General features: G+C 33.7%; 3 protein-coding genes across 5 annotated transcripts; 2 read left to right on the top strand and 1 right to left on the bottom strand.

Annotated features, from left to right (window-relative positions):
- The first annotated feature begins 795 nt into the window (after positions 1–795).
- Positions 796–3,604, top strand: LOC105341222 (uncharacterized). Its single transcript, XM_011447616.4, has 5 exons — positions 796–1,044; positions 1,532–1,677; positions 2,487–2,594; positions 2,709–2,812; positions 3,289–3,604. The coding sequence occupies exons 1-5, from the start codon at positions 907–909 to the stop codon at positions 3,459–3,461; spliced, it is 669 nt and encodes a 222-aa protein (XP_011445918.1). The 5' UTR covers positions 796–906; the 3' UTR covers positions 3,462–3,604.
- A 240-nt stretch (positions 3,605–3,844) lies between these two features.
- LOC105341227 (OTU domain-containing protein 3) lies at positions 3,845–11,830 on the bottom strand. Of its 2 annotated transcripts, XM_011447637.4 has the most exons (9): positions 11,683–11,830; positions 11,078–11,331; positions 7,937–8,085; positions 7,735–7,847; positions 7,148–7,276; positions 6,871–7,005; positions 6,646–6,742; positions 6,241–6,443; positions 3,845–6,099 (listed from the first exon to the last, which is right to left on the bottom strand). In XM_011447637.4, the coding sequence occupies exons 2-9, from the start codon at positions 11,305–11,307 to the stop codon at positions 5,926–5,928; spliced, it is 1,230 nt and encodes a 409-aa protein (XP_011445939.3). In that variant the 5' UTR covers positions 11,308–11,331; positions 11,683–11,830; the 3' UTR covers positions 3,845–5,925. The 2 variants fall into 2 exon arrangements, with proteins under 2 accessions (XP_011445939.3, XP_034336342.2); XM_034480451.2 differs by lacking the exon at positions 11,683–11,830 and having other exon boundaries at positions 11,078–11,555.
- A 1,372-nt stretch (positions 11,831–13,202) lies between these two features.
- Positions 13,203–22,689, top strand: LOC105341236 (transmembrane and coiled-coil domain-containing protein 4). 2 transcript variants are annotated; one of them, XM_011447661.4, is made up of 13 exons: positions 13,203–13,287; positions 14,231–14,347; positions 14,814–15,016; positions 15,132–15,264; positions 17,928–18,025; positions 18,274–18,417; positions 18,572–18,694; positions 19,674–19,835; positions 20,061–20,197; positions 20,298–20,382; positions 20,521–20,638; positions 20,978–21,098; positions 21,321–22,689. In XM_011447661.4, exons 2-13 carry the CDS (start codon positions 14,241–14,243, stop codon positions 21,966–21,968), a joined length of 2,079 nt encoding a protein of 692 aa, XP_011445963.3. In that variant the 5' UTR covers positions 13,203–13,287; positions 14,231–14,240; the 3' UTR covers positions 21,969–22,689. The 2 variants fall into 2 exon arrangements, with proteins under 2 accessions (XP_011445963.3, XP_065936482.1); XM_066080410.1 differs by having other exon boundaries at positions 13,232–13,325.
- Positions 22,690–23,602: the final 913 nt, after the last annotated feature.

Raw genomic sequence — 23,602 nt, 5'->3', positions numbered from 1 at the left:
AACAAATAAAATCTTAACTTTAAATATTATAGTACTATCAAAAATATTTCAGTGGAAAACAAAATCTGAAAAATTTGATCCGAATTTCCTCTGCTTTGCTAAAAGTCAAACTTTATCAGAGCCTAATTCCATAATTTAGTAAAAATATCGATTGTTATGTCAATAATAGTTCATTTCATAAATACTTTTTGTATTTAAAACAAATTTTACTCATTAAATTGAACTTTTTATTAATCCGGATTTGAGAACTTAAACCCTGAGTAAACAACGTCCTTAAATAAAAGCTTTATACAGAAAAAAAACAGTTCCAGGGACTATGAAGAATTGTATTAAATTTTCTTGCATGCTACCGAATATACGGGTTTTTTTTCGCGTGTCACAAAATTTGCGAAAATGGGGAAAATATGTAGCATTTTTTTTTTGCGTCAGTCATTTTTTGGCGATTTTAAAAGTTTCTTATGGAAAATAGTATAGGATATAATTTTTGCGTGTTCAATAAGAGGTCGCGAAAAAAGCGAATAATAGATCATCGCGAAAAGTACCGGATATACGGTATATCCTTTATGTTATAGTATGTCATAGTATGTTATAGTTTTCTTTTGTCTGTCGATCATTTGATTTCACTTTGACTGTATGCCAACATCGTGATGTCAATAAACCATTGACATGAATAGTCAATTAAACATCTGTCATTTTATAAGCATGTAAAAATAAACAACATATAACAATACTTGCTCCGGAATTATTAATCCCTTGGGCTGCTCTAAAACTACAATTCAAAGTATCCAATCAGCGACAACTACGATTGTTACGTCAGAGGGCAACAAAGGTAGCGTCAAAATGGCGGACAACAGGTGCTCTTTGTAAACAAATACCTTACTAGTTTATCACACATTAATCTTTAATATGCCGGGCAAGAAGAAGGGTAAATCGAAGAAAGGAAAGAGCAAGAAGAGTAGCAGTAAATCTCTAAAGGAGAATGCGTCTCCCGCCGACCCAATAGCGCCCGCCTATGTCCCTCCTGCTCCTAAGCCAGGCGAAAGTGTAAGTACCGATACTTTTCCCATTCGGTACAAAAAATCTTTGCAATTCAAAGTGAGCTTAAGGGTTGTATGTGCACAATGACGTACATTAGATAATAAAATCATTGATCAAACTTTATGGAAGTCTTGAAATCCATTTATAAATATATATATATAGTTTATCTGCAATCTTATATAATTCCCTTTACCATTTTGATACCATTGTCTTTTAGAGCCCATTTTTTGCTATAATATTCCAAACAGGATATAAAATCTCAGTGCCAAAATGGGTTTTCTTCTAATATATTTTGCAAAAATATTGTAAATCCTCATTAAAAAAAACCGAAAATGTAACACTCAAATAGTATTTAAGAGATTGATCCTTAAGTTGCCCCCCCCCCCAAAAAAAAGCCCCTGTTAATTAATACCCCACATTCACATTGGGTATAATATATACTGCCATAAACCTGTATGATATTGGAGGCTAATCTTTGATATAATTTTTTTAGCTTGTTAAACTATTGACATCAAATCCAGTTGACGAAAAAGAAGTTCATGGATATAAAATGTCAAATAGAATATTAAAGAACCTGACATCACAGGAAATCAGAGATTTATTGGTTGTGTTTGAACTGTTTGATTCAAACAATGATGGGTAAGACACTTTATATTACAGTATAAGTTTTGGTCATTGTCTTTTCTATAGATTTGAAATCTATCTCGAATATATTTAAAGCTGAACACCGCTCGTAAATAGGCACTGTCCGCCATATTTCTCTCTCACTACCATTATCCCTACAACCCCAATATAAGCTGGAGACCTCTTAGCAGTTTAAAGTATTTTGCTGTAGAGGTCTCACCTGTGTGGACGTACATCTTGCCTCGCCGTGTTACTCGGTCACAATGATATTATCAAGTTTTATGCACTTTTTTCAAGCCAGGAGAATACTAACATCAATTAAACTGGTCAAAATATAATTTACAAACAGAATATGCACATTAAATAAGAATAAAATGCATTAATTCCAAAGACAACGAAAGGAATACTACACGTCGGCCACGAGTTTCGGGTGTGCAATCAGGTGCAACGAAATCGAAGGGTTTATATACCAGGTATCTGTGCGACGTGTCTATTTACGAGCAGTGTTCAGCTTTAAGCATGTCTTCAAAATATATGGTTGACTTGACCTGACCTCAAAACTAATACATGTATTTACATTTTTAAGTTCATATTTACTGATAAATTAAGTGCTTACAATTGCCACGTCAATCTTATATATTACATGAACTGTTGACAGAAAGTGCAACAGCGCCTTCTTAAATGAAAAATGAAAAAAATACTGATCACTTAATCCAACAATTAATTTTTTAGTTTCCTCATCAAATACATCAAAATACTGATATAATATGATTTTAATAATCATTGCTCTATTATTTTTATCAACTTTTGTCGGGACATTTTAGGTATATTACCTCTGCTGAACTTCGGCGTGCAATGAGAGCTCTAGGTTTTAAATGCAGCAGAGAGGATGCCAAACAAATGATTGCTGATGTCAACTTGAAGGGCAAAAGGTTTGATTTTTCACAGATATATCCATAATATATTGCACTGCCAAAAAAATGTACATATTTAAATCATAAAATTTTGAAAAATTAATTTTTTCCATCTTTTTTCATTTTTTTTAGTCAAATAGAATTTACAGAATTTCTGGAAGTGGTCATTGACAGACAGGGAGACTCCAGAGACATGTATGATGAAATCCTCAAAGGATTCAGCATGTTTGACTTTGGTAAGTCTTCTTTTGATGGGAAAGTGTGAGCAGAGTTTTGTCACTTCATATACATGTATGTTACAGGGTTACACAGGTGTGTCACTTCATATACATGTATGTTACAGGGTTACACGGGTGTGTCACTTCATATACATGTATGTTACAGGGTTACACGGGTGTGTCACTTCATATACATGTATGTTACAGGGATACACAGGTGTGTCACCTCATATACATGTATGTTACAGGGATACACAGGTGTGTGCCTGTCAGTCAACATATTGGGTCTCAATAGTTTGGTGGTTAGAGCGCTGGCACTGTATGCCAGAGGCCCTTAAAGTAGAGTCCTGGTCAAGACTGGCATTTTACCCACTCTTTGAATATACTTAGTTGTGTTCCCACTATTGATGACACCTATATTTATCCACATATTATCTAAACCTTTGAACAAAAAAAAAACCAGATAAATTATTAATATTGTCTCTCTCTTACAGATAAATCAGGTTCAATATCATTAGACAATTTGAAAATGGCTTGTGAAGAAGCGGGAATAAAATTTACACAGAAGGAACTAGAGGAAATGATTGAAGAAGCTGACATTAATGGCGATGGTCGGGTGGACCAATCAGAATTCATTCGTATTATGCTCCAAACAAACCTTTTCTAATTGGAGATCAAACTTCTTTCTACAAACAATGCACCGCCTGTGAATCTGTGATGTGTGTGTTATTGTTATTAAATTATGTATTGTTTTATACATGTACTTGCCCTTGCAATTTTTGAGATATTAAAATTGTTCTGAAAATTGAAGTTCACTATTCTGTTTTCAAACATCAAGTAGAATTTATTGTAGTTCCAATCTGTGTAGTTATTCAGTCATCAATGTAAAAATAATTAGATTAAAGCATTTATTCTATACATTTAAAACATGCTACAGATGCAGAAGTGGTATTGATGATATTTGTGTTATAAATAAATATCATAGGCCCCTAATAAACTTCTGAATTAGGGTGGATAGAAAAAGGAGAAAATCTTTGTGTTTTTTATACTGTTTATTTTAATGAAAATATAAATGTAATAATCAAACAAATATAATAATAGAGTCATCAAAATCCTGTATCATTGAAATGGATTTCAAAGCAAGCAAGAGTAAAGTGCAGAGACATTTTTTTGAAAGATATAATGCAAGAAAAAAATGTAACACACTAAACAAGGTATAAGATATAATTTTCATGGCATAACCAGAAGGAAAATCAGAAAAGTTATGTGTCCAAAAATGGTACACAAAACCCGAATCCCTGTGATTAACTAGACAATCTATAAATTGATCTTTACATCTAGGTAATTCACAGAAGTGCCAAACTCCTACAACAGCATTATTGCATTGATTATTATTTACTTAAACAATGAAATGTTTTACTTGGTGATTCGTGTGGATATGAAGGTAGTCACATTGCAGAAAAAATATAAAACCCACTGTATTTTTTCTGCGATGATCACTAGTACCTTCATATTCCTCATGAATCACCAAAGTAACTAAATTATTGTTAATGTACTAGTACATCTGATCAGTAGGTTCCATAAGAAAAATAGCCAAAAAAATCTTTTTTGGGGAAATAGAATCTAACATCATGATGTTTTCAGGCGGTCCCTGATTTCCATAGGTTGCTGAGGGTTTAAACCGATTGATAAACTGGTAAGAGCTGGATCGTGTAGATTTGATCCAGTTCTGTCAGTTTCTAAAGAGCTGTGAATTACAATCACTTTTCATAAGAAATAGAGGGAATCATACTTAGTGGATGTAAATATAATTATATAAATGTATATAAAATCTGAATCTGCCATGGTACATATGATTATATGTGTTTAACAATGAAAGACAATGGAATTGGATCACAGTCACACAATGAACACCAGCTTGTTAACTAGTCAACAGATGAATATCTAGTGTGTCAAGGTTTGCATGAGAACTTCTTAAACAAGTTCTTTGACAAGCAAGATTTTGGTAGACACCATTTTTTTTTATCAACAACAATATAAACCTAACCAATTTCCTGTTACTGTACCTTATTTCTTACATCCAATACAACAAAATTGTGCTTTCTTGAATAATAATTAGGTATTAAACACAAATATGCCAGATTTCAGATACATCTTGTACAATTGTTCAATGGTTTTCATCTTTGACACATATCAATAATTGTCTTGGTTTAAGTATACAAGTAGAAAAAAAACAAGCATATGTATCTATTGTAAGAACCATGCAATTCAAATAATACATTTGCAGTCAATTTAAAACGAAGCAATATAATATTAAGAATATTCCAAGTTTCTTTTTCAAAAGGACTAATTTTAAAACAAATCAATAATCACTACACAGTAAACTCTTTGTCTTTATCCCTTCTAAATGTTGCTGAATGATTCAACATAGTATTTGCATATATATATGGATAACTTTTACACTGAACTAACAACAAGGAAATACTACTGCATCAAAAACTAAAGTCAAGATTGCAGCACAATTATAATATGATAAACTAATTAACAAATTGGATGCTGACTGATCCTTGAGCAAACATTCAAACAAACAAGTGAAGTCGAATGATTTGGGAAAAGTAAATCTTGCTATCTACTTTTTTTTTTATCAGCATCATTTACTGGCCAAACTTTTAAGTGAAAGAACTTATCTTTATTATGATTTTGATTTTATAATTCATAGCTAATAAGTTCTACTTACAAACTCATTACACAATTCTAAATCTCTGTTTTAAAAATTGATGCCACTCAACATTTTTGGAACCACAGTATCTGTACAACATCTATATGTACACGTATACACTACACGGAATCAACAATTGCCCTATTTTTTGGACACTTAATTGGTTATAAAATGTTGATACATCAATATGTACATAAAGGTGTAATGACAGAGTATTTCTTAAAATTTTCATTGCTTAACTGACTGAGGTGTATTGTACGTTAAACTATAAATCTAGAAAGTTAACTTATTTACACACAAATCAAAGATCTCAGGATATATCTCAACAAAGGGAGACAAACAGGAAACACAATATTCAGAGTTGCATTGTTTACATATATTTACTCCTTTTCCTGTCGAATACATGTCAAGCTCAAATCTTCATCATGCCGATATCTTTGGAGATGACAGTGACAGCACTTTCCTCTTCGCTGACAGGAAGTTGAGGAGTCTTCCCTTGTATCCTCATCTTATGCCTCTCTTCAGCTCTCTTCTTCTTTTCCAATTTCTTATTTTCTCTTTTTTCTTTGGCGGTCTCAGGTTTTATCTAATAAATCAACCACAAATGTTACCAATGGCAACCAATTGTAATTATCAGTATAAAAACTCTGCCACTATCAACTTTGACAACTTGAAACGAAGTACCCCCAACAAACCTATCTGAAAGAGATTGGGATAGCTCTCTTACCTGAGGAGGTAGTTTTGGTCTTGCTCCACCGGGGAAGCTGCTCAGTGACCCATACCCAGAGCTTCCCCCGTAGCTGTTCTCCCGTACGTGGGTGGCCCCTTTCTGGAGAGAGGCTGACTCCCCTGATCCCCGAGGGGCCTCAGACCACACCCCACTGTCTGTGGAGGTCAAATGAGAATTCAGGGAAGCTGAGTCCTCAATACCTATATATAATGTGATCCACTGTAAGTCCATGCGTTTTATTTCAAACATGAATATTATGTACATTATCAATCTCAACAGTTTCATATTTATAAAAACAATACATGTAGTCTAACTGATATAAATGAGTCATTGTAAAAAGTTGATTTGGACTGCTTTTGAACAAAATTTCACAATTTGGTAAGTAAGTAAATGTGATGCTACCATTTTCTTTAAGCTCCATGATCTGTAAGAGGGTTACAATAGCCAGCTCAACATCATACCCAGAATCTGTCAATACTTCACGAATCTGATCCACGTCCTACAACAAACTCTCAATATAATACTGTCCCTAATAATGGTGAATATTAAACAATCTGCTACACAGATACATTGTTCCACAGACAGATGCACCAAACAACAGTAACTGTTACACACAGACATACATACCATACAACCAGTGGCCAGCATCACCTCCTCCTCTATGCTCGCCTCGTCTCGGACAGCTGATACCATGCCCCCCGTCACATGACCATTGGTCTTCTTACTTCCCTTATCACCTTTTCCCTCAGACTCCTGACCAACCTGTCAAAATAGAGAACAAAATTGTCAGTATATAGAATTAATAAAAGCTTATAACTTTTTAATCTTGCACTAACATCATTGTTTATGTGTTCATACCTCTCTCTCTCTCTCTCTCTCTCTCTCTCTCTCTGATTTGGCTGACCTTGATTTTAATACTGGCGGGGGACTCAGTGTTGTCATGGATTTTGCGGACGCTGGAGTAATGGTCACCATTGTGGTAAGCTATGTGAATCTGTCTGACCTGGAAGGGACTGCTCTGTTGTCCCTGAATCTACACGGGAAAAGGAAACATCTACATTGGTTTTATGCATAATTGATTCTAATCAAGGATCCAAAAATAAGAAGAGATGTTATCACCATAATGTGACCATGTATGTCTTTCTAGATTTTAGAGTTAAATTTACCAGCATACTGGTAACCTTCATTCAGATATGAAGGTAAGATTGATCTTATTTCGTAAATGAAAAGTGCCTGAATTTTTAAATAATGGTCTTGCATGCAAGTAAAATTTATCTAACTAAAACTTTAAAATAATTTCTTGATTTACAACAAAAAGAAGCTTGATTATAGCTTTGAGTGTACTGATGATTACAGTAATACATATAAAATAACTGACTGCTGAGAGGGGCTTGAATTGTATATTACCGTACATTGTATGATTTCTCTGTTAAAAGTACCCGATAGTTTGCCATACTTTACGGTTTAAAGGTACAAGGGTTTTATCCTTACCAGTAGAAAGGGGGCATTCAGCTGGTGAATCACAACATTAACTTGATGAAAACGAGCGAAGGCCACAATGGCATCGTTTCCTGCATAGGTGCCCAGCTTACGTAGATTGGACACTGCAACAAAGCAAGTACATGTCAGAGACAAACAATCTTGTATCATTAATTAGAATTTGTAATTCATTCTCACAGTAACGAATTCTTACAATGTTTATCAAAGGGAACATCATCCTCTACAAATGGTTCAAAGTCTCCCCGATTGTCTGACATATACGTGACTACGTCAAATCTGTACTTGAAATGATTGCGGCCATGTCCCTCCATCTGGTCCCCGAGGGCTCGAAACAAACAATTCCTGTAATATAAAGGTGTTGTTTACTTGTGTGCATTTGGTATACATGTACCTGATATATTCTTTCCCCCCGATATTTTATTCTATTGTTAAATCTTCAATAAATAACCAATTCAAACTAAGCTGAAAAAATACATCAGTTTCATATTCTTATTTTTTTTATTCACTTCATGTTGGCTGTTTATTATTATCACATGCCCCTGAAGATACGAGGTTAATACAAAATCAGAAAGTAAAACATGATAGGTTAGACAGCATTAATCCAAAAGTAAAGGTCACACTTGAAGTTGCAAGGCTATATTGTAGTGTACAGATAATATAGGAAGTTTTTGGGCTCTCTGAATGTTTTAACACTTTTATACCTCATGCATAAAAGGCACACATGACTCAGTATCTAACTGAGGTAATGAGACTCAGATGAGTCATTAGGATATCTAAAATTTTCCTGAAAATGATTACCAGAGTACCTACAGGAAGATATTTTGATAGTGACATAAGAGTTCGCAAATATAATCAGAGACAGTCCGAGTACCTATAATTGAAACTATACCCATTGTAACTATTATGACCTACATTGTTTATGTACATGTAGTTAGTTGAGTTTTGAAGAAATGAAAAATTATTAATGGTAAAACGTTTTTCAAAAATTGAAACATTTTTACTTTTTGCTTTACAATACTATAATACCATAATGTCACATAAAACTTAAGACCTGTACTAGGTGAAACACAGGTAAGTCCAATAGGATTTGTCAGGTATTTAAACCTTACTATCAGAGGTATAATCAAAATTCAAATTGCCTAGAAGTGGCCCCTGCTGACTCTTAAAGGGACAAGCTGACAGAGAAGTCTTAATCTGCCCAAAGTGGCTTTATATCTATCATTAAGAATATTCATTTAACTGTTTTCACAACAAACAATACATTCCATTAAGAACCAGCTTTACCCGACCTGTAACACCCACCCAGCCCTTTTTAACCAAGCCATATTTAGATATTTTCGTGGAATTAGTTTTAATGTAATGATTTTAGACTTTATGGACTCTAAAATGTAGTAAGATGAAGAGCGAATGGTACACTTCAAGTGCATTAAATTTGATGTACACTGACTTTAACTAATGTACCATGGTCATAGTCTCATAGTGGTTACCTCTGCAGCCAAACTGAACACCCAATGTCAACACTCCTAAGTATAAGTTCACGGTACAATGAATGGTGTTTGCAGGGTCAGTACCAGTCTATTACACAGAGGAATAAAAAACAAAATTAAACCTAGCTACTAGCAAACACTTCTATTCAAACAATGTTCTACATTCACTCCTTACAAAGTGGCCATTCAGCATTGATACTTCTGAATGACTTTTTAAATTTTAAAGAAGTGAACTAGAATAGTTTGAAATGTTTGCTCTTTTCATAATTAAAATTCAGAGAACTCTTGTTGACCTTTCTTCTCAGAGCTTAGCTCTATCAAGTCCAGTAACTACATACCCCTATATACCTATCACTAATTCCTATGTCAACACGCTTCACAGTCTATCAATATGTACGTGTATTTCTGGTATGTCAGCATCAGCATATATATCTGTTATATTGTTCACCTCATATACATGTATTAATAATCTGTCATCCCTGATCAATAAAATTATTTTTATCTAACACCTTATTTTGCTTGTGTAAAATAAATGAGCTAATAAAAGAACAAAATGATAATTCTTGTTTAACGCCTTTTTTTGCTGATGTAAAATAAATGAGCTAATACAAGAACAACATTACGCCCTATAGATAATCTAATTGTTGACTCTCGATGGCTGCAGTAATCACGATATGCTCAGCAGGTGCCCCTACACCTTTCTATTGTGTTCTCACCACAATGACTTCCCACAGACACAGAGACTGCAGCATTCTACTGGAACCGTGTCGATCCCTCAGCATTAATATGCATTGGAGTATTCCATAATGCACTATTGTCAATGATTTGCATAGATATCTCATTGAGGATTGATTATCAGCCAACAGAATACATTAACTGTGAATAAGTGATTCATATTTGGTGATTTACCAGCAAGTACATGCATTCTGCAATTTTTTACTGCCTGGTGTGCTTAAAAAATGAAACAAAAATTATGCTGCAATGTATATCATTGAACATGATGACATAAGTATAGAATAACTGATAAATTGCTATTTAAAATTTGTGTCATACACATGTACATACATGTAATAGACATGTATTGTAACAGGACATTACATTATCTGTATATCAAAATGACACACATGTTAATATGTGTGTTCTACAACCATGACCTAGTGTTTTGTGTGATTCTATCAAACACTAGCCTTGAGAAATATGGGACACATTCCTGTGTTCATGTGGATTCAATGACACAAATTCTTCTGGAGAAGTTACATAACATTACCAGTACACAATTATTGAAATCTGATTTCTGTTAAAAATGTTGGTTAAGCAAAAACTGTTAAATATCTGCCAGAACTGACTACGCTCTTTGTGTATTGGACTTTAATAAATTTTTCCTTTTCATCTTACAATCTCTTTAAAGAACCTGTTAAACAGGTCTCCCATTGATTAGCTGCTACAGGTAAATTTCAAATTTCTACCTGGCCCTCAACCCGGGCCTCACCTGGAACTCCCAGCCCTGCTGTGCTTCCCACGCTTTGATTATTCATCAATGTAAATGTGTGTACAGAATGTTTGCAGAAAACTTTACTTACAAAACATGTCTAACAATATCTCCTTCATAATACATTGAAATTTTCAATTGGTAATTTGAGTCACCTTCAACTATACAGAATAAGAAATCCAATGTGTAAACATTATGTTCATTCTACTGGTAATATAAATGACCAAATTTGTTTTGTTCCTCTCAAAATAATTCAAATCAATTTAAAATTAATGTGAGAAACAACAAAATATAACACCAAGTGGTACATGTATTTATACCAGGATTTATCTTATTGAGAGAATTTATGGATACATACCCATCACCTGGAATGTCTCGAAGTTGTAATCCAAGTTTACCAAGTTGTGCTGAAAAATTTGGAAAGTTTTCATCATCAGCCAAATAGGAGTCTATCTTGCGCTCCCGTTTGTACTGTTCCCTCACGGCTCTCTCCTCGCGCTTCCTTGTCACAGCATCATATCTATTGTGCTGTATTCTCGTCATTTTAGGATCACTGTTACGAACTTTTTGAATCCTCCGAGCAGACATCAATATAAACTGATACAAACTGACCTAAATATTGCAAAAATGTTGGTTTCAGAAAAAAAATTCGTCAATTTCTAAATATTTTTACAACAATTAGTTCTTTGTTTGCATTCCTTTATAAGCTCATCCCTGGGCGATATAAAAACAGCAGCACTTCACTGCCAGGCGCTGTCAGCCAGAGTTAGCCGCCGATCCCAGCCGACTACGAGTTTACCTACCCTAAACCCGGTCATTTGATTAACTTTTTTTCTCATGCATAACGATACATCAGAAGAAAACAGTCTATTCAAAACTACCCAGGTGAAACGGACTGTCGGCGCTTTCGTAAACCTATGAATGGTATAACATAAACGGAAAAAAGCTGATAAGATAACTCACCTCTCATTCAAATAAACACTGTCTTTGGTTATATTGGTTTCACATCTTAATAACTTGATTTTATAACAAAACAATATTCAGACTGTTGTTTTCTGTTGTGAAATCTTGAGTCAATATGGGGGAGTATACCGATCCCGACTTCTTTAAAGTTTCTACAGGTTATAAAACGCGTAAACGACTCATGGATTTTACTTTTTTCACTTTTGTCTAAAAAAAAAAAACGGAAAACAAAGATTGGAAAAAAGTAGATATATAATTGTGGTAATATATTATATATATATATATTTATATAGTCATGGCGGCTCGATCACTGATAATGAAACATTAGAAATTAACCAGCCCACTGCTAAGTTAAACATAGGCTAAAAATGTGAAGCCGGTTCACTCTTTGAGAATAATAGGAACATATTTTACTTATTTTTCTAATGAAATAGCTTACCCTACCCCAACTGCTTCATTTAATACAGCATTTTTGTTTCTATTCAAATATTATTCAAATATTAAAATATATATTTTACTAATAAACGTTGTATCATTCTAGTAGTTAATTTGCAATTATATATATAGGTGTATATGTATGGAATTCATCTCCGTGCAGATTTTTCCATGCATTGCTATATTGGTCCAGCGTCAACTCAGTGGAGATTTGTTCAAGCAGTACATGTTTGATGTCTTCAAAAGTAAATTTTTTTTTGGAAGTTTTAAGGTATTTTTCACACTTGGATTTATCCTTTAACAATTTTGTAATCTGGGCGGTGAAGGGAAAAAAGGACGATTGGCGGTTTTAGTAATCAAAGTGCATGAGGTGAGTTTGACTTTAATTGCTTTCAACCATTTTTTTCATAATGTATAACTTTTTAAAAAATTAAAAGCTATTATTAAAAAGTCCACAATATTCCAAATACCTGTATTAATGCTCTCAAACTATCGAATCTTCCATTTCTAGGTTCATGTACTATATTCATTTTAAGATTTGTTGTACATTTATGTGCCTTTTTTTTTTACCATGCAATTAAGAATCACATGTGTTTTAGTTGAATTTCCAGTAGGTATAAATTTATTCGACTGGACTGACGGCGAACGCAAATCATAAAATATATGGAGTTGTTTGTTTAAAATGAAGTAAAAGTTTCTTTCTCTCAGAGTATGAAATATTTTGATTTTTTTTTTATCACGATGACTCCAAAAAGTTCATAGCCCTTTTCAAGGATTCTATAATTGCTAATTATATAGATTAAGGATAGGTTTAATCATACTTACTGGCTTAAAGGTTTGGGGTGTCTCAAAATCGTAATACTTTTTAAATGAAGGTCAAATAATGAAACACTCGATATATAATTATAATTTCTATACAAACAATATTTATGCTATAAAGTCTTTTTTTGATGTTGATTTTCAGTGTCTTATTTATTCAAATAATATGAATTAAATTGTTTTAAAAAGTCAGACTTTAGAAAATAAAGCAATGAATTCCCATATTTTAGCCTCGACCCCCCCCCCCCTTCCCATAAATTCTAATCGGGTTCGGTGTTCACACAGCAGATGGGGATGACAGTTTATTACGACGAAGTTAACAGAGATTAGTAAATAATTATCAACTGACAGGTATTTTCTCTCTGTCTACTATATTTTCTTAATACTAGGTATGCATTTGTTGTAACTAATGCTTAATATAGGCCGTTCTATACCCAAACGCATCTTATCTGATCATAAGGAAATTAGAAGGATTAGGATTTATGCATGCTTGTACAGTTGTACACTAATGTCGTGTTAAGATCATTGACTTACTCTATCGAAGATGGGTTCAATGTCAGCATCAGAGAAGGAAGTGTACAGTGTATATAGGTCCATGTTCGGGATGTTTTCATAAATGCACTTTAAACTTTTTGTTTTTGTTAAAAATTTTGGTATCACCACAAAATTTCTATTAAATAAAATAATGATCAAGTTCTATCAGAACTTTTTTGTCATTGTTTATGTCATAAATCAAAACATTGTTTACATATTGCAAGGAGTTTCTCAGATATCCCGAATGTGCACAAGCACTTTAAGTATTACAGATTAAAACCTCTCCCACCAAGTTCTCTTACACTTTAGTAAGGACCTCCCCCTTATACATGTAATTGTGTATGGGTTTAAAGAGGGTGTTTTCTTCAATTTAATCAGACAACACAAATTGCCACACAATATCATCTTTGAACTGTCCTGTTTCCCATCTTTTAAATTGATTATTTAGATATAGATTTCCTTATTGCTGCTATTTTTGTGGTTTATGTATAAAATTGATTTTATGCTGAAATCATGAAATGAGTGTACAGGTAATTAAAACCACAATTCTAGAAGGGCACATACATAAAACTAATGTTAAGAATTGTTGTGGATCCAAACTTTTGGTGCACCACATATTACAGAATCACCTGTAATTACTTGTGCAGTGACATATTTTTTATAAATTGGCACCTTATTTCCAGTAAACATAATGCTGCAATTGATTTGAGATCTGAATTTACCTGACATCGATGTCAAACAGATACTTTCATTTTGCTAGAAAAGGAAGCATGGGATCCAAGAGTCTGACAGCCAACCTGACAGACGTAGGGACCTACTCCTTGTCTGCCCTGTGTGCCGTCTCACTGAACCATCTGTTCAGTGAAGAACGAGAGAGGTTAGTGAAAATATTGTACTTAGTTTATCCTTGATTTTATTTCAGCACCATTATCACTGCTAATACATGTATACTAATTCAAGTACATATGTACTCGCTAATTTATTGATAAAACAAATAGATATAGGAAACTTCTCATTACATTTATATATATTTAGTGGGCGATGAAGAAAGCTTTTGATGATGAAGACAACACTTAATTTAGAGTGCTGTATTTTTTTTTCATGTGCATGTACAATGTATTTTAATCTTTTTATATTCAGCATCCTTTTATTATAATTTTTTTGTTAACTAAATTATCATGATCGAGAAGAATTTTGATTGCAGAGATTGTATCTGATATTTTTAGTAAATTGATATACAAGTTTTAGAATAAACAAGAATTACATTGATTTTATTCAAAACTCCATCTTAAAAGTCATCAATATAATGAATAACAATTACATTGAATTTGTCCATTTTTCAGTCCGTTCAAGAAGAAGACTTTGGAGTTGATCCTGAAGCATCTCAGTCTGTCCCATCAGGCCACAGAGTCCATCATAGCGATGATGGAGAACGACTGCTGCGATGATCCTAGAGCATTCGCCGACGCACTGCTGGAAGAAGCTTGCTTAGAGAAAAACGGGTTACCAGTGGTGACGGACCTAGTGACCCTGGCAGTGAGTGATGGTGAGTGGCACTGAGTGCTACAGTTAGCAATGTCCCTGTATCTACTGATTCTGTTTATAATCATCAATTATTTTGGTTTGATGGGCATTCTTCCTTAATGAATGTGTAATTCTAGGAAAGTACGATGCCAGGACGAGAACTCTGATAAAATATGTTGCTTGGCAACTAAGAATTAGTTGGGATCAAGTTGAAGAAATTGAATCCATGTTAGCAGAATCCCTTGAGGCACGGGAATATCAGCTGTCAGAGTAAGTTAATGGGATAATGTATGATCGTAAAAAGTATCCAGAAAAATTTTAATCTGGTTGTAATGTGCTATTTAGTATTTACTTGCTAAAGGTACATCTTATATGTTGCCCTCATCAAAACGGGATTTGCAACGAAAAACATCAATCTACCACACATTTAACATTTTTCAGGTAAAATATATGCAATTACTTTTTAAGGATAAATCATCTTATTTTCTCCATATTTTATCATTAGTTTTTGATTATCTAGCATTTATTTTACTATGTTATATGATATTATAAAGTGGTGTGTTAACTGCTTCAAGATATATATTAAATCAAATACATGTATTGTATCATTTACACTGTCAAAAATTTATCCCAAAAGCTTTGGACTCATATTGTGTCAATTTATCCCAGTAACACCTTATATTAAACAAAACTAGGAATTACTTATTTTAGGAATTACGCGATTGATTACATTTCTATAACATTGCTACATTATTTGATTCTATAACAAATACATTGCTACTATATAAGTAGTGCCTGTTTGGGAGGGTAACTGTTGAAATTGACACCCCTCGAAAACCATTGTCAACCTCAGCTTCGCATTGGTTGACAATGGTTTTCTCGGGGTGTCAATTTCAACAGTTACATTCCCAAACAGGCACTATATATTTTATTATACTGAGTGTCTTATTTTTTTTTAAGAAAATATTACTGCTTTTATATAGAAATGAAGTGAATTCTACGGCAAACCGTACGCGCAAAATTTACGCGCATGTAACATTTCGTTGTGTTACCCGTTGCCAAGTGTGTTTCTAACGCTTAGGGCAATAGAACGGATTAACAACTGAGTCTAAACCAATCAGATTTCAGTTTTTAAAATGAAAGTACCGGGTATAATAAAATGATTTGTTACAGTAAATTAATATTACATTGGGCAAAAATTGTAATCTTTCATAAAAACAGAAAAAGAACAGAAATTTTTAGGTGTGAGCTGTGTTGTAAATTTTATTTTAATGAACTATAAAACTTTCAACAAGGAAAAATTACAAAGAAAAATATCAATGAGATATAATTATCATGCTTTTAAATTTGTTTCATTAACATCTGCTAACCAGAAAACAGAGGTATTAGTTTCATCAAACATGAATGTTGTACTTTGAGAATTTGGGTTTCGTCGTTAGATTTGTCCTATAGTAATTGCACTGTGTTAACATATTTATGTTGTATTGATACATGTAATGATATTTGCCTTTGCAATATATCCATTGCTATATGTACTGTAAATTTTTTTAGTGTCTGATTTGAAATATACTTTTAATTTTCACCGTGTATTTTACTAACTGTAACAATAATTGAATGTTTAAATTTATTTTAGTATTGCTTTATTTTGCATCAATGGTTTTTCAGCATGAATTATGAATGAATAAATTGAATATACTTTCACAAGCATTTGTATGCATGTTATTGTATGCATAGTATTGATTTATCTTCTTTATGAGAACTCAGATTGAAAACACAACACCTCTTTCCAGTATTGTTTTTTTGGAGTTGATTTTAATCAACTCTCCTTTGCAGTTACTCTGGCAAACCGAAAGTGAAACAGTGTTCGGACCAAGGCACAAATCATCACCCCTGACAATACTTAGTTCTTGAATATGATAGAAAAATTCGATGTTATGTATGCTGAAGCATTGTTTTTCAAGGAAACTTATCTATAAACACTTTGAAAATAGTCAGATTTTATATAATACGAACAATTTAGATATATTTGTAGTCTCATGTATACCCACGCCAGAATTTAAAAAGTCTCGTTTAACCAAACACTCTGCTGTCTCTGTAAATCTCCGACAAGCAGAGAGAGGCTCTCTTGCTTGTCAGAGATTAACGGAGACAGCCGAGTGTCTGTTTGAACGAGACTAGAGTTTAATGTCATAGTGTTTGGATCCATAAAATTTTTAGAATTGTTTCAATTACTAATACATAGTTTGAAATCTATCTTTAAATATTACACAACATGAGTCATATGGGGTTTCTTGAAATTCTTGCTGGAAAAGTCTAAAAATTCATATTATAAAAAAGTGCGTAATTCAAATACAGACTACTTTAGGGACTTAATGCCATGCGAGATAATTTGATTTTAAAATAATGATAATCGATTAAATCAACTCCCGTCAGTACTTCAGTAATTTGATTGTCATTTTAGTATCACACTGTATCAGGAGATTTCTGAACATAGATATAATAAAGGATGATTAGGAACAATTTTCTGTGGTTTTCAGGTTTCTTTAAACCCATTGTTTTACATGTACTTCATGAACTTGCAGATTCCTGTTTCTAGCACGCACTGTAGTACGGCTTAGTTATACCACACTGATGAGATTGTTATTAAGATACCTTGTAGATGCAATTGTACCAGTATAAATGTACCAGTATATTAATAAAGGAAACAGTATATCCCAAAAGTCATGGTCATTTACATACAGGGTTTAAATTCATTGATTTGAGTAAAGTTTTATAAAAAAAAAATGGATTGTAAAATGAATTTTAGATTATGAATTGACCTGCTCTTTAAGTCAATGTTTGTTTGTACACCTGGATATATTTGCCTGGGTTTTTTACATCCATTTGAAAGTGTAAAATTTTGACTATGTGTACATGATTGTGTATTTCTGCAGAGAGGAAGAAAAAGAAAAGAAAAAGATTTCAAGAAACAAGAAGATAAAACGATTTGCATTAATTGGTCTGGCCACTGTCGGAGGCGGAACTTTGATTGGTCAGAAACTTAGACTATCATTGTTTTATATATATTAATATCTTGGCTTTTGTGATATTCTATTTAAAACATATTTCATTGTTCTAGTGTGTTTGATTTTGCTTCATCACAGTCAAGTGTTCATGAGGTGTTTCTTTGACTGTGACAATGTGTAGATGTATTATTCTGAAATTATTCATAAAAACTCATTCTATTTAGTGAAATATGAAATTCCTACTAATTAAAAGTTGGATTGTTGTACTTTTCAGGGTTGACTGGTGGCCTGGCGGCCCCTTTAGTGGCAGCTGGTGCTGCCTCTATCATTGGTGGTGCTGGAGCAGCAGCCTTAGGGTCCACAGCTGGGGTGGCCATCATTGGATCCTTGTTCGGGGTAGCAGGGGCAGGATTAGGGGGTAATAATTGGTTAATTCACTTTCAGTTAGTGATGTGTGTGTGTGTGTATAGGGGGAGGGGTATTCATGAATTATTTTAAATTTTCAGTTAAAAGAAACAATCAGAAGTAATTTCAAAATGTTCTAAGCTTAAAAAAGACACTGTGTGCTGTAGGTTTCAAGATGAAGAAGCGGGTGGGGGCAGTGGAGGAGTTTGAGTTTGAGCCCCTGGTGGTGGTCGGTAAGCAGCTCCATGTTACTGTGGCGATCACCGGTTGGCTCTCCAAGGAAATGCCAGGTAACTACCCTCTTAACAGGGAACATATGTTGAGTATTTGTTGATAAATCCTTAAAGAACTGCGAACGCTAACGCCCGTTTCCCGCCTACATTTTACATCCACATATTTCAGAATTTCTGTCAGATATTCAAAAACTAAGTTTTCTACTAAAAAGTATAATCAAATCCTAATCAATTTATATCAAAATAAAATTTGTAATCAAATTAATTGTCTTTAAACAAAAGTTTTGCTAACGTGGGGGTCTTAAAAAATTTCATTGAAATCGGTCTCTATCAGTGAGGAAAATATTTTTTAGCGGCAAATATGTGCATAAAAACTTAATACATAACATATTTACGATATATATTAGAGTAAAAATTCATTTTAATTCTTATCTATTAATACTTTTGCGATAATTTTCAAAGCAAAATTCTTTCTTAGGAATGTATTTCGGTCTGTAGACATATGTCCCCCCCCCCCCCCCCCCCGTAAAACAACAAACCCTGTGGTAAAAATATGCTAAATAACAATAATTGAATCCCCTCAAAAGGAATTTATTATTTTCTATTATGAAATGAGCTGTTTTAACCAAATATACAAAGTTATCTCTCTCTGTTTGGTTTGACCAAATCATTTATATTTAATGAAAATATACATAAATGTTTACATTATAATTAAAAAAATAACTTTGATTCGACAACTTTCAAAAAATGACTTTTAGTTAGGCGGCTAGACAATGCTATCGTTCGCAGTCCTTTTATAATTATAGTGTGTTCTTATGACAGGTATAGTTACCATTAACTGAAACTATCATGATATTAAAGTTGTACACATTACCAAGAATACTGTAGATTAAATACGAATGATTAATATCTGCATAAAATCATGAGAAGCACACCTTATAGATTTTAAAACATCATTTTTTAGACAGATGTAATTAGAACAAAAGTAAGTGTGGTTCAGAATCCATTAAAACAATTAAGCAGTTCCTCTTTGCAGACTTTAAGATGCCTTGGCAGTCACTTGCTGAGTCTAAGGAGCAGTACAGTTTACGCTGGGAGACCAAGTACCTGATGGAACTGGGAGAGGCCTTTGATTACATCCTAAATGGAGCCATTTCCATGGCAACCCAGGAGGCACTCAAATACACCATCATTTCTGGTAACTCTCAGAAAATGGAAAGTTTTTTCTGTAACAGTATGCATGTAAAAATAAATTCAGAATCTGGTTTTGAATAAAATATAATTTATCAGAAAAGAAATCCATGCATTAAAGAAAAAAATTGTACTGGTACATTAAAAGTAGAAGAATATTACTAGAACAAACATACAGGGAAAAAAGGATTTTAACTTTCCCTTTGTCATATATGAATGTGTTCCTGTACAGGTCTGATTGCAGCCATTGCCTGGCCCTCAGCCCTCGTCTCAGCAGCCAATGTACTGGATAATCCTTGGAACGTCTGCACACAGAGAGCCACATCCACTGGGAAAGAACTTGCTGAAGTCCTGCTGTCAAGGCAACAGGTAAGTCAATCTTGACCATCATTATGCAATTTTTATGGTTAGTTAAAAGAGCATTCCATTGTTAAATCTCAGAATGTAGCAAAGTAGTTGTTTTTGACAGGGAAATCGTCCAATCACGTTAATTGGATACAGTCTTGGTGCTCGAGTCATCTTCTCTTGCTTGGAAGAAATGGTCAAGAGGAAAGGTATCATATATTTACATGTATAAGTTTGTATAAGTATAAGTATGTATAAGTCACATTTTAGAATTAATTGATATCAAGATTTGTTGGAAATGAGGGTGTAAGTACCGGTAATTTGCCTTTGGTACTGTTGATCTGCAGGCTGTGAGGGTATCATAGAGGACGTGGTATTACTGGGGGCACCTGTCTCAGGGAGTGTCAAACACTGGGAGAAGCTGAGTCACGTGGTGGCTGGTCGCATCATCAATGGATACTGCAGGTAAGAGAGTCTCACTAACAACTTACCAGTAAACAAAACAAACACTGAGAGTGAACAGAATATTCAGTGTCAATGAAGTAGTGCATCTATGTTCAGAGAGCCTCTTACTTATATATATAAATGTTAAGGTTTTTTTCTTTGCTTAAAGAAACTGTCAGAAATAGAATAAGTTTTACATCTCTAACTGTACATTAAGTTCTTTTATGAACAGACTATTCTTTATTGTAAACTTCAAACTTTTTTGGTACATGTACCCGTAATCTTAATTTGTATTATTACTCCAGTTATTTACAAAGTTTAGACTGTCCAGTGGATATTAAGTTTCTGTGTTGATTGTAGAGGGGATTGGCTGCTCAAGTTCCTATTCAGAACCGCCAATGTCCACTTTACAAATGTTGCAGGGTTAGGGCCAGTCAAGTGGGACAACCGCCGCATGCACAACATAGACCTCAGTGATGTGGTGAGACACTGGCATTCATAAATTTCAAGTTGACCGTAGTTAATGTGACATAAGAGAATTAAAGAAAATTACAGAAGCGCAATTCCCTACCTATTATCAGTTACAAGTTCGAATTTTTCTATAAGGATTCAAACAATTAGTAACCCTATTCAGTTATAGTGGCTTGCTTATTTCAAAGATCATAGTATACTCATCTTTGTAATTTTCCTTGGAATGCATTAGGTTTCTGGTCACAGAGACTACCTGAAGCAGCTGCCCACCATTTTGAAGGTCGTCGGGATACGGACCAAGCCAGATGTGGTGGTTACCAAGATTCCTCCCCACAAACTGTTCCCCAAGACTGACAGCTGTGAGAGCTTCACCAGCAGTGAGGAGGAGGGGGAAACCCAGGGGGAAACTCAGGATAAGGGGGCACACAAAGGGGGAAATGGAAAATCTAGCAAAGGTCACCATGAATCCAGGAGGAAGAAGAAGGAGAAAGACAGAGATAGTAATAAACCAAAGGCGGAAGATAGTCACCAAGATAAAAACGAAGAGGAGAGCACTGAGAGTCCCACAGAGGAGAATGGGGCTAAAACAGGGGGCATCCAGGAGGCAAACTGTGATACTATGGTAAACGGGGACAAAGTAAATGGTCAAGGAATCACAGAGGATTCCTCAATGCAAAATCGGGAGGGAGGGGGTAATGACATAGGCATTAATGCTGAATCTGAGGAAAAACCAATACCCAACAGTAACTGTGATGAAAACGGAAGTAAACAGGAAGACAGCAGTAGTGTGTCAAAGGGAGATAAATCATCAGATATGGAGGACATAAGACATAGCGAAATCACTACAGAGGCAAACAAACTGTCCCTCAAGGATACATGAAGACAACAGACCAACACCAATAAAAAGATGCATTAATTACAAAAAATACAATTCTTGCCTTGAATGCCTATTAATATATGTATTAGATAATGGATTTTATTGGTGCCAAAATATTTGAAGCTTTCATTTTTAACCGATTCCCCCCAAAAACTCAGAAAAAATAACCTGACCCCCGCAAAATACTGTGAAGATTCTATTCTTATTATATTATTAAGAAATGGATGCACCTGTAAATTAAAACTTTTTTTAACGGGATATTTTTTGTACATGCATGATTTATTTTATTTTTAAACATTATATTAACTCTAAATTATTTTCAATCACTGTTACCTGGTGCATGCAGAATGTGCAATTATAATGGTGCTACCTATGGGTATGACACAAATTTTACAGACTATATATTTTACATTTTTGTATTTCATGCTTTTTTTGCTTCCTATTTTTTTTTCAATTTATTCATCAATTCATTCTTGGTTAAAGTCTATTTTCAAAGGTCAGGTACATGTAAATAAAAACTTTTTTTAATCACATTCTGAATTAATAATATATACAGGGAAGTATTCACCCCCGTTTTGTTTTCAACCTTTTTCGTCCTTGTTGTCAGCTAGCAAATTTAAGACAGGGCAAATTCCAATGTCTCAAATGATTTCTAAAAACACAACTGTGTCTGGGCGAATTCAAGATGGGGTGAAACTGTTTGCAAGTGTAGAAGGGTGAAAATTACATGGGACAAAAATAACCCGCATGCAGTAACCACTTTTTGTACTACGGTTGCATTGAGATAGTATATGTTGAACACCAGTTTTCATGGAATTTGTTGTTGAGTTAATCAAATGAAGTATGTGTTCATAGAAAGAAGATTATAAATAAGCAACAAATTGATATAACCGTTGTCCCAAAAACTGTCAATTTTACAATATCCACAAAACTGATTTCCATGAATTTATATGAAAGCAGAGTATTGAAATTTATATATCAAGTCAGTGACTTATAGATATGCTTTAATTTACATTGTTAATAAAGTGTAAATGTATTTCACTCAACTATGTAATCTATTTAGCTAGAGCTTACACTAAATCAAGTACTATTCTAAATGCCAAGCATACATATTCAGTTATTTGTTGAAATTTGTTTTCATCCAAATATAATAAAATTTAGTATTTTTCTTGTATTCAGATTGACTCAAGCTTGTGAACATTTCATATTTTTCAAGTTTTTCAGAATACATGTACGGGTATTTAAAGTGCTATATGCCAGCCTTCTTTCTATCAGCATCTTCAGATATTTCATATTAAAGAGATACTTCATATCAAAGAGATGGTTACATGGTACATGTATGAACATTATGATGCTGTCATAAATTAAATAAATTATAGCTGAAATTCATTTCAATTTGTATACACAATTGTTTATTGTTGAGTTTAAGAACCAATGTTTATTTTGTTCCTGTTATTATTCTCAGGAGAATTCTTTCTCTCTCAGTTTCTTTCTCAGTACCAGCTCAATACTTCAATGATATTGAATTTTGTTTTAATATTTTGCAAAATGTCAAGCACTTTAAGTGTCCATAGGACTGCCTATCCTACCTGTATCTACCAGTGCCTTTGTTTGGTTCCACTACACTTGCATCTTGC

The sequence above is a fragment of the Magallana gigas genome, chromosome 3 (genome assembly GCF_963853765.1).
Source record: "Magallana gigas chromosome 3, xbMagGiga1.1, whole genome shotgun sequence".
NCBI lineage: Eukaryota > Metazoa > Mollusca > Bivalvia > Ostreida > Ostreidae > Magallana > Magallana gigas.
This window is presented reverse-complemented; position numbering and strand designations above follow the sequence as displayed.